Raw genomic sequence first — 12,623 nt, 5'->3', positions numbered from 1 at the left:
AAGGTTGCTACTTTGAAGAAACTAGAATATAAGGGGTATTTTCAGTTGCTTTACACTTTTTTGTTTAGTGCATATTTCCACATGTGTTATTCATAGTTTTGATGCCTTCAGTGTGAATCTATAATGTCAATAGACATGAAAATAAAGGAAACTCATTGAATTAAAAGGTGTGTCCAAACTTTTGGTCTGTACTGTATATATTCTGTTTCCAACCAGTATTCAATTAGTCTGACTGAGCTTGAGCTTTTCTACATGAGAGAATGGGCTGATCTGTCTCAATGACTGTAGAATATACTCCAGACTATTTTAGACACTATCTTTGTCCTTTTATTTCATACTGATCACTGATTTTATACACATATTCAGATTGCTCCATGTAAAGTAGCCTGGACATTAATGCTCGAGTGTGGTGCCAAAACCTGGTTTACATTCATTGTTTGCTCTTTTAAATGTTTCCATAATTGTCAGCCAAACTTTACTCTACAGTTTACATCCTACTTTAGGTTGTTCAGGCCCTTAAGCGTGTAATAAATATGCTGCTTTTTTAGATTGTCTTCTAGGTGATTATAACTACTTCAGTGAAGCAAGTAAAATCTATATTAAATATTATTCCACCATAATTATCTGTAACTCAATATGTCAACCTAATTAGCAAAGATTTAGGTTTATTTTGATAGTCAGTGCCCATCTGGTTGCTACAGCAACACATAATAATACAGCTGGGTATGCAAAAATTTACATTGTTTCTGTGTGGAAAAATGATCATCTCAGCAGATCCAAGCTTATATGGCCATAATTTGAATATTTGATGTTACAAATATTTCACACTGAACAGATGCAAAAGAGAGTAATTTCAGAAAAAGTCATTAAGTATGAGCCACAGGGGTTTATAATAACATAGTTACAGAGAGCTGAAGACACTCAGGGGGTAAAATTTACTGGTTTTAGCGTCTAGTCTTTTTTTTAGACATTCCTACAAGCCAGCAGTTCTCAGAGCTTATGTGGAAACGGTTGAAGGTCTGAAACAACTAATATGTAAAAAACTGTAAGACAAGTAGAAGTAAAACACACAGATATCCAGACACAGATAGAACACACCATCCTAATTTAAATATAAATCTCTGCGCTGAATAAACCGCCAAAGGGCATGTCCTAATGAAAAGTCTGATTTCTTTCCAAAATTACTTTGATTTTTTCCCAATTTCATTTTTTTGGTTTCTTCTCACATGTCCAAGTTTGAAAATATAAACCCTTTGATTTTTTTAGAAGCAAACTTAGAATATTTCATAGAGAAAGAACAGCAACATTTTGCTCTCAGTCTCTGAGTGTGTGTGTGTACACAGGCAGCATGTGAGGATAGTTTAGGCTCTCCCTTTAAACTGGACTATGGTGCTTTTGGCTTCTCTTTATGAAAGTATATTAGCTGGAGACTTCGATTTTTTATTTTTTTTATTAAGTGCAGAGATGAAGCAAAAAGGTGCAGACAAGCTGCAACTCCAACTCCAATCATCGTGGAGGTAAGTAACTAAAAAAATAAATACGATTGGAGGTTTTGTCAGATAATGTAATTAAAATGATTCAGGATTTTGTTAAAGATAAACATTATGTTGGTTTAATTCCATTGTGAACAAAGTTGCATAAATCCAACGTGAACTAGTTCTGATTTTATGGCTTTGAAATGATGAACAAATGTATAATTACTGAGAGCCTGGCTAAAATTATTTATTTTGCAAATTCAGATAATCTTCTTTGTTGTTTTGTTTTTTAGCAAAGAAAACATGACAAAATAAAGTGGATGTTAGGGGATACCATAATTCACAGGCTAATTATGAATAACATCACTATCTACATAGTATGTCATATTTATTTCAGGGAAATTATGATAAATGAATGAGATTTATTTTAAATTGGAGCTCTGAACTTAGTTCAGAATATTTAGGAGCTGAATTGTAAATATGAATCAATTCATTTTAAACTGACTGAACTGAGTGAACTAGTTCTTGTTAAAGATGAGATCACAGAACATTTTTGTACCAAAACTGTGGAGCCAACATCTTTTATTTGTACAAGTGGTTAATGCTACTGACTTTTATTTCTAGCTGAAAATATCAGTCGTACTTATTAGTCTTTTATTTTCTTCCACTTTCTGATTTTTATTGCTTTCACTGTTCTTTTGTTGTTTTTGGCCTGTTTTATGTAGGTGATTCTGTCTTTAGTTCTCATTTTATTTTATCGACTTTAGTGACTTTTTGGGTTTTCAAAGTGTTCTACAAACCCAATCAGGACTAAGGAGGTCCAGGGTGCTTCATTCTTTTTTCTTGACACGGACCATGACTTTTCAATTTATAGAACGTCTTCGCTGCTCCATCGGAGAACTAAGTAGCTTTTAGAAAAGCTGTAGTGAAGTTGCACATCTTGCTCTGCTGAGGATCTTTGCACAGGGAGATATTTGTTAAAGTGTGAGGCTAGAGTCACCATAATTTGATATGACTTGCTATTAATTCAACACATAACATGCTCCCTTTGTGGCTGTGACAAAAATAACAGAGAGAGTTGTTTTCGCCTTCCTTTGTGTGTTGTAATTATTACTGAGTGTTATAGCAGCACACGCTATGAGCTCAGGTTGCTCCCACACGGCTTTCATTTGAGCCTCAGCTGAATGCGTCACATTACACAGACAGAGAGCATCAGCTATCAGCACAGCTTGTCTGTTGCTGCTCTTTTACTGTGAACGCCAGTGTAAAGGCTATGCTGACATTTAGATTTGTTAGAACAAATCTGAAAATTCACTTTTTTTATACATGTCCTTTTTTGCAGCCAACTTCTGTCCTTTTGTGAGTCGCTCTGTTGTCGCAATTGTGCATGATTTGTTTCTCCTTCTCCCCCCAAAAAAGTATTAAAGTAACCTCTTTGTGAAAGCCAAGTCACTGCATTTGTTCCCCATCATAACATTGTGTTTCTACAAGAAATGCAGCATTACTCAGTTTTCCTGCCAATGGTCAGAAATTCATGGCTGACTTGTTTAAGCTGGCAAAGGTTTGCTTACAATTCGAAAAAATGTGGTTCACCTGTCAGGTATTCACTTCCTGTCACAGCAAAATGGAACCACATATTTTCAAGTCATGAAATTAGTAGGGCGATGTTAAATGGTAGGGAGCAGGTAGGTGGATGGGTGATGCATTTTATGACAAACTTCAGCCAATTTGTGACAGATCCTCCAGTGGAGGAAGACATGACAGCTGGTGAGACAGGCCAGGGGAAGCTGGGTGCATTTCATCAGGTAACAGTGGAGTCTTTACTCTGTGGACTGAGGGGACACCTTAAGTGCCAGCGAAGGCAGAAGAGACAGCTAAGTCCCAAATGTGCTGCAGCTCACAAAACGGAGAGCGAACAAGGCCCACTGAAACAAACAGGGGGTGACAGAAGGCAGCAAAAACTGAGATGGGAAAATAGGAAAATAGGTGTAAAAGTCTTTGTTTATAGAAAGGTGAACCAAAAGAGGTGACAGTAGAGGATAATTTGCAGAAGCAAGTTTGTAAAAATGTTCGAATATTGTTAAAATTATATTTAACCACATAAAAGAGTACAATTTGGACTTTTGAATGATTATTTTGAGTGTGTTTCTCAAATAATTTAAATTTAAAAAATGTACGCAACATTTGCAACAGCTTTTGTACTTTGATGCTAATCTGTATTTAAAGTACAGACTTTAATATATTTTATGGCATCCCTTCATGTTTCCTCCTCATGAATACCTAAAAATAGCAAATTGCTAGCAGGCACAAAAGCATGTCCTGTTTCCAAATCTGTACTGACAACTAAATTCTCCGTGTCGCTCTGTCTAACTCATTCATTCAACTCTGTGGGCCTCAGAGACAAGAGCAGCAAAAAGATGATCACACTGACAGGACATCCAATGCAGGCACAGAGAACGGCTTACATCAGAGGAAGTGCAGGAGTTGTCTAGAACAAGTTGGGAAAAAAAGACAAAGCGTCTTCATTGCTTTCCATCTTTGTATATAACTAAAAGCCACAAAAGTGGCTAAAATGAACAAATTTAACCAATTTAAATATGAAAAATTATTTTACTATTTTAATTCCATATGAAAAAATGATTTAAAAAAAGAAACTCATGCAGATTTATTACACAAAGAGCATTATTTTAAGAATTCATCACTGGTTTTTGCTTACAGCTAATAAAAACAAATCAAAGCTTAACTTCTCAGAAAATTTGAATATTACATAAGACCAATAAAAACTAATTTTTAATATGGAAATTTCAACCTCCTGAAAAGACTGTCCACATCAAACAGGAAGTCCACTGAATACTTGGTTGGGGTTCCTTATACCTGAATTACTGCATCAATGCAGCATGACACGGAAATGATCAAACTGTGGTTCTGCACCATCTACAACAGCAGAGGACTCCTCATAATCATTATTAACTGTAAAAACCAGACTATGGGAGCGTAATCTACAAATAAAACACAAAGGAGCCTCACTGAACAACCATCCGGTCATTTTTCTCTGTTCCCATGTGAAACATTTCTGATGTTTTATTTGGTTCAGATCGGCTCAGTGCAACAAATGTGGAACAGAAACCATGTGGTGAATCTCCACTAAACTCTTGAACAGTCTTTGCATTACAATCCTCTAAAGGATGGGATTACCTATGCAGGGAATGAACTCTTTTCCTTCCACTTAACTTTCTAAGTGAAATGCTAGGATCCAGCTTCTTTACTAATGATCTTTTATGCCTTATCTTTCCTATGGAGTGTTTAATAAATATATATGTACGTTCCATTGATCAAATTAATATTTCAAATCATATTCTAATTGATTGAGGTTCACCTGTAAAAACCCAAACTTAAAACTGAACCAACAAAACGAAAGAGTCTAAAATACAGAAATCATCTTAACCACAGTGGTTTCTTTATATCTTAGAGGTCACTCAGATAAGTCATTTTTAAAGAATATGACAGGATTTTTGTTGTAATATATAAATAAAACACTTGTATGGAATATCTTTTTCAGATGTGGTTACACAGACACAAAAGCCACTGGAGCTGTGTCTATTTATGTGGGGCAAAAGCATGAATTATTACTGTCATTGTGCCACAGCCTTACTAAAGGAATGCCCAGACCACACACTGCTGAAGCATGAAAGCATAGAACCAAGATTGCTTTGGGTTCATGGGCTGCACACACTGACCTGGTTGTTGACACTTGGATACACATTCACAATCCTCTTTTTTTCCAAAAAGAGTGAGGGTGGAAGAAAGGAGAATGCACTTACTGCTTGACAGATGATGGGGTATTTGATTCGATTGATGCCACCGGCAAACACGGCGAAGGTCAGCGCTGTATGGAAACAGAAGTTGAGAAGCATGTGCCATCCCTTCCTGCTGATGCGGATAGCGCTGGGAGGAAGAAAAAGACAACACAAAAAATTACAGATGCAGCTAAACTCTATTTTATTTAGAAAGTAGCCAATCTGTTTGTTTTTTTTAAACTGCTCAACAGGAAAACCCAGAATGCAGCTCACTAGGACTGAGGAGTTGGATCAGGTGTGCGGAGGAGAACAACTTCTCCATGTGGGATGCAGACTGACTCAGATAGCTCCTTACCACAACCTGCTCCTACATGTTTGCATGTTCTTTTTGATTTAAATAGCTTTGAGTTTGAATAGATTTTCTCATTATGTAAGGAAAGCAGCAACAATCTGCTGATGTACCAATGCTGCTACCTCAAGCTGTTATCCCCCTTCTACCCCATCTGAACATGTTGCAAAGGTTTTTGCATGGAACAGAAAGAAATAGGCTTCCATCTCCCATCAAAAATCCCATCTACTCAATGGGATTTTTGTGTGTAGGCAGCATTTTAAGTCACTTCATTAACTTAACAAATGTGTAGAATTAGGGTAGGACAGGATTTTTTAAGGTAGCCTCATCTTCAAATTTGCAATTTTTATTGTATTATGATGTCATCTGTTATTTTGCTCCAAAATGATTTCATTCTGCATGTATTTACAAACTTTTATAAATGTTTTGTAAAAAAGTTCTTACTTTTTAAGAACTATTTCTAAAAAGTACAATGTCAAAAGGAGCCAAAAATAGCTTTACCTAACTTTTTCATATTGAACTCTTTAGTCAGACTTAATAGAATAGAATAGAATTACTTTATTCATCCCAGCAGGGAAATTATTTCGCAGTTACAGCAGCATAGAGACAAGACACACAACAACCACCACTGAGTAGCAATTGTAGACAAAACAAAAATAAAATATAACATGCTGTCAATATAAAAAGCAGCTTAGAGCAGTCCTTGCAAAGATTCAAAAAATGCAGATACAGTATGTATATGTAAATATATGTACAGCAAGTGTGTGAATTAATGACTTAGGATAGAATATAATTATAATAAAGGTGAAATATAAATTTTATTGGTTTGACAGGATTTCTACACATATCCCAGGTTGAGAAAACTGTAAAGTAAAATTATAAAACTGCTTAGGATTGGGGTAGAGCAGATCTGGATTAAAACAAGACTAAGAGAGTGTTAAAAATTTGATGGACAATATTCTAGCATATTATTAGATATTGCTGCATCGAGTCCCAAGATGTAGCTTTATGCAATTTAAGACCCAACAGAAAAAAAAACTGAGCAGTGAATAGAAGATGAGTCTTTTAAAAAGATATTTTTTAGTGAAAGAACAGTTTACAGGCCACCATAGTTGGTGTAAAATACTCTATATATAGTACTTAGAAAGTTACTATCGTTCGTTTGTCCTTTATATAATTTTCTACAAAGACAAATCCTGGTTCTCATTTATAAACTCCCCACTGGCAGAATACTCTGCAGGGAGTATTAATGTATGAATTATGAAATATTGTTGCTTTTTCTCCCCAATTTCACTCCAGTACAAAATGAATAAAGTCACCCAAAGTTCTGCAAAGACTTAATTCACACTCACAAAACATTCTATAGAAATGAATCAAAATTAAGACTAATTGTTTAGTTAAATGAGAATTTAGAAATTAATTAGTTAAAATATAGCTATTAAAATAAACTGATCAATATTTACACAGATAATTTATATTGGAAATAACGTCACTGATACATTTTTAAGACATCTCAAAGATTAACAATGCATTTGTTTCGTTTTCTACTGCCCATTTACATTTTTTAATTGTATGATTCGTGAGATCTAAAAAAAGCAAAGCTGGAAAACCGAGAACAAACCCACCTGCTCCATTTAGTGACGAAGCCTTGAAGCTTTTAAGCTCTTTCTGACTGAACCTTTAGAAGACTGATGTTTAGATAGATACTCTTTCAGCACTTCCCAGAACACAAAATAAAGGAACGAATAAGGAAGGTTTTGAAATGTGAACACTTCACCGAGCCTGATGGCTCACTTGAGCACAAAACAGGATAGGATCAATTCAATTTGTTTCACCACATAATATTTCAGGCACCAGTAAGTGTGCATATTCATCCTCCAGCATGACTTTATCACTAAGCCTGAAACATTCCCACACAACTTACTCAACAAAACTCACACCATCTAGTAATTATAGCTCTATGTGCAACAATCACTCTGCTGGGTTTCATAATGAACTAGAAAATTCTATTTTTAAGATGGTTGGATAAAGTTAGAATTTCAAATCTTCCAAGAATAAAATTCCAGACTTTTCCATACTCCACTTCCCAAATTCCTTTACACGCACCTTCATACATAAAAAAGTAGTAGAGACAAAGAGAGACAGAAAATAGGACACAAGGAAGGAAGGGATACTTAAATCAAATTCCAGTCTGTTTCCTACTTTTCCAAACTTTATAGGAGTCTTTGATGCAAATGCACTCAACCCACATCATTGCTTTCCACCCAGTTGTTAGGAGACATGGCTAAATAGGTCAGACATTTCCAACATGTGTGCTGGGCTGTGTGAGTTTAAACTATCTAATCTTTTCATTCCCATCCACTGTTAGCTCATAGTGGGGGTTTTTTTCTCAATTTTTTTTTGTTGTTGATTCAGTCACTGTCCCTGTTTGAAATTACATAACCCTGCTGTGGAAATCTTCCCTCCCCAAAATGGAGGAGTAGAGCTCTGGCTGCACGTGAGCCCACTGTAGATGAAGCAGCGACTGTTTGAGCCTGGAGGCGTGTCTTGGGCTGGGCTTCACTGATTTCTGCAAAGGGGAGGGAGAACTAGAGCTGCTGTTTTCTGGGCCGCCACTGAGTTCCAGGTCCATCCGGCACCAGGCCCATAAATCAGGGTGGCTGCTGGCCTCCCTGGAAGAGGTTTTCACAGGTTCTGCTGCGGGCTTTCATTGGGTCAAGTACATTAACCTGGCAACCCTCCATATCTCCATCTCTCAGAGGGTTGGTGGGGGATAAAACAGCCCCGGCTCTGCATCTACTCTCTCACCTCAAAACCAACCGCTTCGACAAATGCAAAGGGCAATAAAGCAACAGACTGTAATATAAGAAGTTTTACATTGAGGAGGTTTAGCCAAGCCAAACGTGCCGCTGATGTCTCATAAACCAAAGAGCGCAGGCTTAGTAACAAGCTGCAATGGAAATGGTTACAGTCTAATGCATATTTATTATGTCAGCAAAAGAGACAAAAGTGAGGATAAGATAAAGATCTGTGTCAGGAATTAACAAGACGATATGAAAGAAACTAATTCTGCTCTGTTTAACGAACTGTGTCCCATTCTGCTAGAGGAGAAACAAACAAAGAAAAAAAATGGAATATGAAGAAACAGTACAAGACACAAAGAGGTTGATATAATGGATGCCTGTTATGACAGAAAGGTTGAATAGGCTAGAGTAATCCTGCTAAATTAGTTATTTAGTCTATAAATATCTTAAGCATTTTTGCACAAAGTTAATTAGAGTCATTACCACAGTGGGAAATCTTCCTGAAGTGGGAATTAAAAATACTTTCAAATAAAAATCTAAAAAAGATGCATTTTTATTCATTCTCTTTTGCTCCCAAATAAAATCTAGTGCAAGTAAAAACTTAAAAGTCACATCAATGTTAAATAAAATCAAATTGTGCATAATTTATCTGATGGGTAATTACAGCACGCCAAATGAACTAAATTATTTTTAAATGTTGTTTATGCTGCTTTTTTAACAAAGTTAAAACCCCTAAAGCAGAAAAAATTCACAAGCAATGAAGGGCCTTTCCTTAGAGACACCTGCATCAGTGAACTTTGTCAGGAGGCAGCTGCAGCCGAACGAAGTAATAAAAGATACAAAAAGTGAAAACGACGTGGTTCAAAAGCGTCTGACAGAGACCAGACTGTAAAAACACATGGGCGAAATTTCTTCTGTCAATCTATTTGACACTCAGAGACAGTGACAGAAAGAAAACGCAAAACTACTTTTGGAGTTTCAAATAAGAGAAAAAGTGTGTTAGGTCTTTTTTCTTATCAGATTTAATGTGGCGGTCCAGCAGTGGCCAGGATGACTCACTCCTCTCTTTTCTCTGAAACATCAACAATTATTTTGAGCACTAAGTTCCTCCAGACATTTTTTAACTTCATGGTTAATGTTTGCTTATTTCTTTATCTCATCAATAAAATACATAAGTGCAATTCCTGATAAATCTTGATTCTATTGGAACCTCCTTGAAATCGAAGCATTCGGTTTAAGCTGAAATGTCATACCTTTATCATATGAACATTATTCTTCTCTGTGAAGTAGGAAATTACATAGATCTTAGTGATTAAGAAAAAATAATTTAACCTTAACATTAGTTACAATACATGTCTACAGTGGACTCCCACTTAATCATAGTTCAGTTTGCCAGATTTATTTTCTGTTGAAGTAACTCCAAAATTTAGCTTCTATGGCTGGACCATTTCATTGTGCGTATTAATGCATATTATGGTATATTTTGTGTTTGAACTATTAAAATAAGCAGATGAATGCATTCTTAGAATGAGTCTCAAGTATTTGTGGATTTCAGCTACTTGTGGGCGGCTATGGTCCCTAACCTCTGCAAACACCAGGGGTTCACATCTAATTCAGCATAGTTTGATTTGTAAAGTCTCTAAATATGCTGGTATGTAAACTGTGAAGTGTTGGAAAATTTCTCTGACTGCTGCGGTCTGATTTAAGTATTTGTTAATTTGTCCTGACTGTGAACACTTTTGATGTAAATTGTGTCCGTTGCTTTCAAAGGATTTTGGGTTTAAGGAAATTATACCAACTGCTGTGAATTTCCCTTTGCTCAAACATCTAACGTTTGCCAATAATCACAAATTCTGTCCTAAAATATCTTGTTGTCAAGATGCCAACACACACCTCAATGTGGGTAAATATGTTTCTACATGAGCTCCCACTCCATGCTGTGTCTATCACTGAACTGTCTTGCATTCTGCCCATTTAACACCCAGTCCCAGCGCTTCACGGCTTGGATCCTGTCAGTCTGCTGGAGTGATACTGAAGTGTTACTAAACAGAGATGTGTTTTAGTGTTAGGGAGAGCCTAGTGGGAGGTGTGGAGGAGGTGGAAGAGTTCGTTAATGTGAGCTACATTGAAGGAAAATCCCCTCTAACTCTGTGTGTGCAAAACATAAAATCTGCCATCACATCTGAAAATATGGACGTTTTTTTTTCTTTCTTTTTGCTTCTAGCCTAAATAGGAACTGATGTTTTTTTTGCCAAAAATACTTTAAGATGCTTGTGGTTTGAGCAGTTTCAAGATATGGGCTACTGATGTAAGCATAACACCCACAGCCTAAAACCTGGAAACTTGTTGATGAAACTAGTTGTGCAGTTTCTCACCTTGTTCAAAAATCAGATGTTTAGCAGATATCTTTAGATGTAACACCAAAAAAGGGTCACACTAATATCTCATTGGACTCCCAGTACCCAAAATAATACATTTAGTGTCAAGTAAAATGTTAATTGAACATGAGCAGTAATACAGTTATAGCTGATGTTTCCATCCATCCATCCATCCATCCATTTTCTGTTCACCCTTGTCCCTAATGGGGTCGGGAGGGTTGCCGGTGCCTATCTCCAGCTACGTTCCGGGCGAGAGGCGGGGTACACCCTGGACAGGTCGCCAGTCTGTCGCAGGGCTAGCTGATGTTTCTTTAATGTTTTTATTTCTTCTGCTAACAAATGTGTTTCCTAGTTCAATAGGATATATCTCAACGGCAAAAAAGTCCAACATCTTATCTTTTTAATTCACAAACACTGCATATAAACCACGGCAATTAGCAAAGTGACTTATTGCTGCGCTTAAACAATATTCTAGTCGAGCAAACTTCTACTTTATAAACCTAAAAAAGGCTGAAGGTACACTACACTAAATCCCAAGAAATGCTCGCTTCTCTGTTCTCACCTCGTTCAGATATAAAGCAACAAAGGTGGCCTCTATACCTCCTAACAAATCCGTTGGGGGCATGTGTTTGTCTTATGATGGACTAAAACACATGCTTTACCACAGACACTAATGTGTACATGTTTTATATCCTCTTAGACAGATTGTAGGGCTTAACAGCAGCCTAAAGCATCTGACTCACATCCCAGTGAGCCCAGGATCTGAGGCAGAGGAGTCACAAACCACCATGAGGGTGGAAAAAAAGGTGAGAAATTAGGAGATTATGTAACCGTCTGCCCGCTTGTCCAAACGCTGAGGTGGAGTTAATGACTGTGAATTTAAATTTCAGCATGCCAGGCTGAAGAGGCTTAAACCTTAAATGTAGCAGACCTGTTATCCAGTTTATGAGATTTCCTCTTACCTGTGGTGCACTATGTACGTGATGATGGAGGCGAAGAGGCAGAGCAACATGACCGCCGTGCAGGCATACACGACCGGGTGCAAAAACTCCCCAGGGTAGGGGGGGAAAGAAAGCACCTTCTTCAAATCCTGAAGCACAGAAAAACAAACAAGAAAAACATTGTCACTATCAGTGCCAAGAAAAACCATCAGTCAGTAAAAATTTGGTGTGAAAAATGAAAGCACTTTGGAAAATCAGCTCGTCACCAAAAAAAAAACAACATAATGACACATAATGAGCTCCTAGGATACATTTTCACAGCATAGTGCATCTGATGAGATATGTGAGCAAAATACAAATAAATGTCGAGGAAATGTCTCTGAGTTAGAATGCTGTCCAAATCCCTACAAAGGAGAAGCAACCATGTCGAGCGAATAGTCTTCCCTCTGCATTTACATTCAACATTTCAGGCATTAAGCTGACAATGTTTGGCAGAGTGACTGAATGCAAAAATATTATAAGCTTCCTGGGCTGCCAGCAGAAAAATTCTGGACCAAAAATAGATTAAAGAAAGCAAATAGGGAGAGAAAATATAATACAATGAATGTGAAATAAATGTCGCAAAGACGTCGTTCAGATGTGGCACAAACTGTGACCGTTACAGCTTAAACCTCTAAGGATGCAAAGTTCTTTGTAAGAGTTCCTGTCAGCTTTAGATCTACACACGAACAAAATGGGGCCTTTGAAAACAATCCACACTCACACCCTGCATGCAGTCAACGCACTGTCTGGCAGAGACCGAGGCAAAATGAAGAGTGATGTCGTAATTTTTGGCTCCATCGTGTTGAAGTTGCTAAATAAAGTGCACCTTATCTCCAT

The 12,623-nt window shown here is 37.0% G+C and overlaps 1 protein-coding gene across 1 annotated transcript in view; it reads right to left on the bottom strand.

Moving 5' to 3' along the window:
- The window catches only part of adgra1b (adhesion G protein-coupled receptor A1b), a 198,753-nt gene that overhangs the window by 26,424 nt on the left and 159,706 nt on the right, over nt 1–12,623 (bottom strand). Inside the window, exons 15-16 of the mRNA XM_028007742.1 lie at nt 11,766–11,893; nt 5,297–5,420 (exon numbers count right to left, since the gene is read on the bottom strand). Of these exons, the coding sequence (XP_027863543.1) occupies nt 5,297–5,420; nt 11,766–11,893 (252 nt within the window). The remainder of the gene's footprint in view (nt 1–5,296; nt 5,421–11,765; nt 11,894–12,623) is intronic.

This window comes from Xiphophorus couchianus, chromosome 22 (assembly GCF_001444195.1).
Source record: "Xiphophorus couchianus chromosome 22, X_couchianus-1.0, whole genome shotgun sequence".
NCBI lineage: Eukaryota > Metazoa > Chordata > Actinopteri > Cyprinodontiformes > Poeciliidae > Xiphophorus > Xiphophorus couchianus.
The sequence above is the reverse complement of the archived record's forward strand: the minus strand, read 5'-3'. Positions and strand labels throughout refer to the sequence as shown.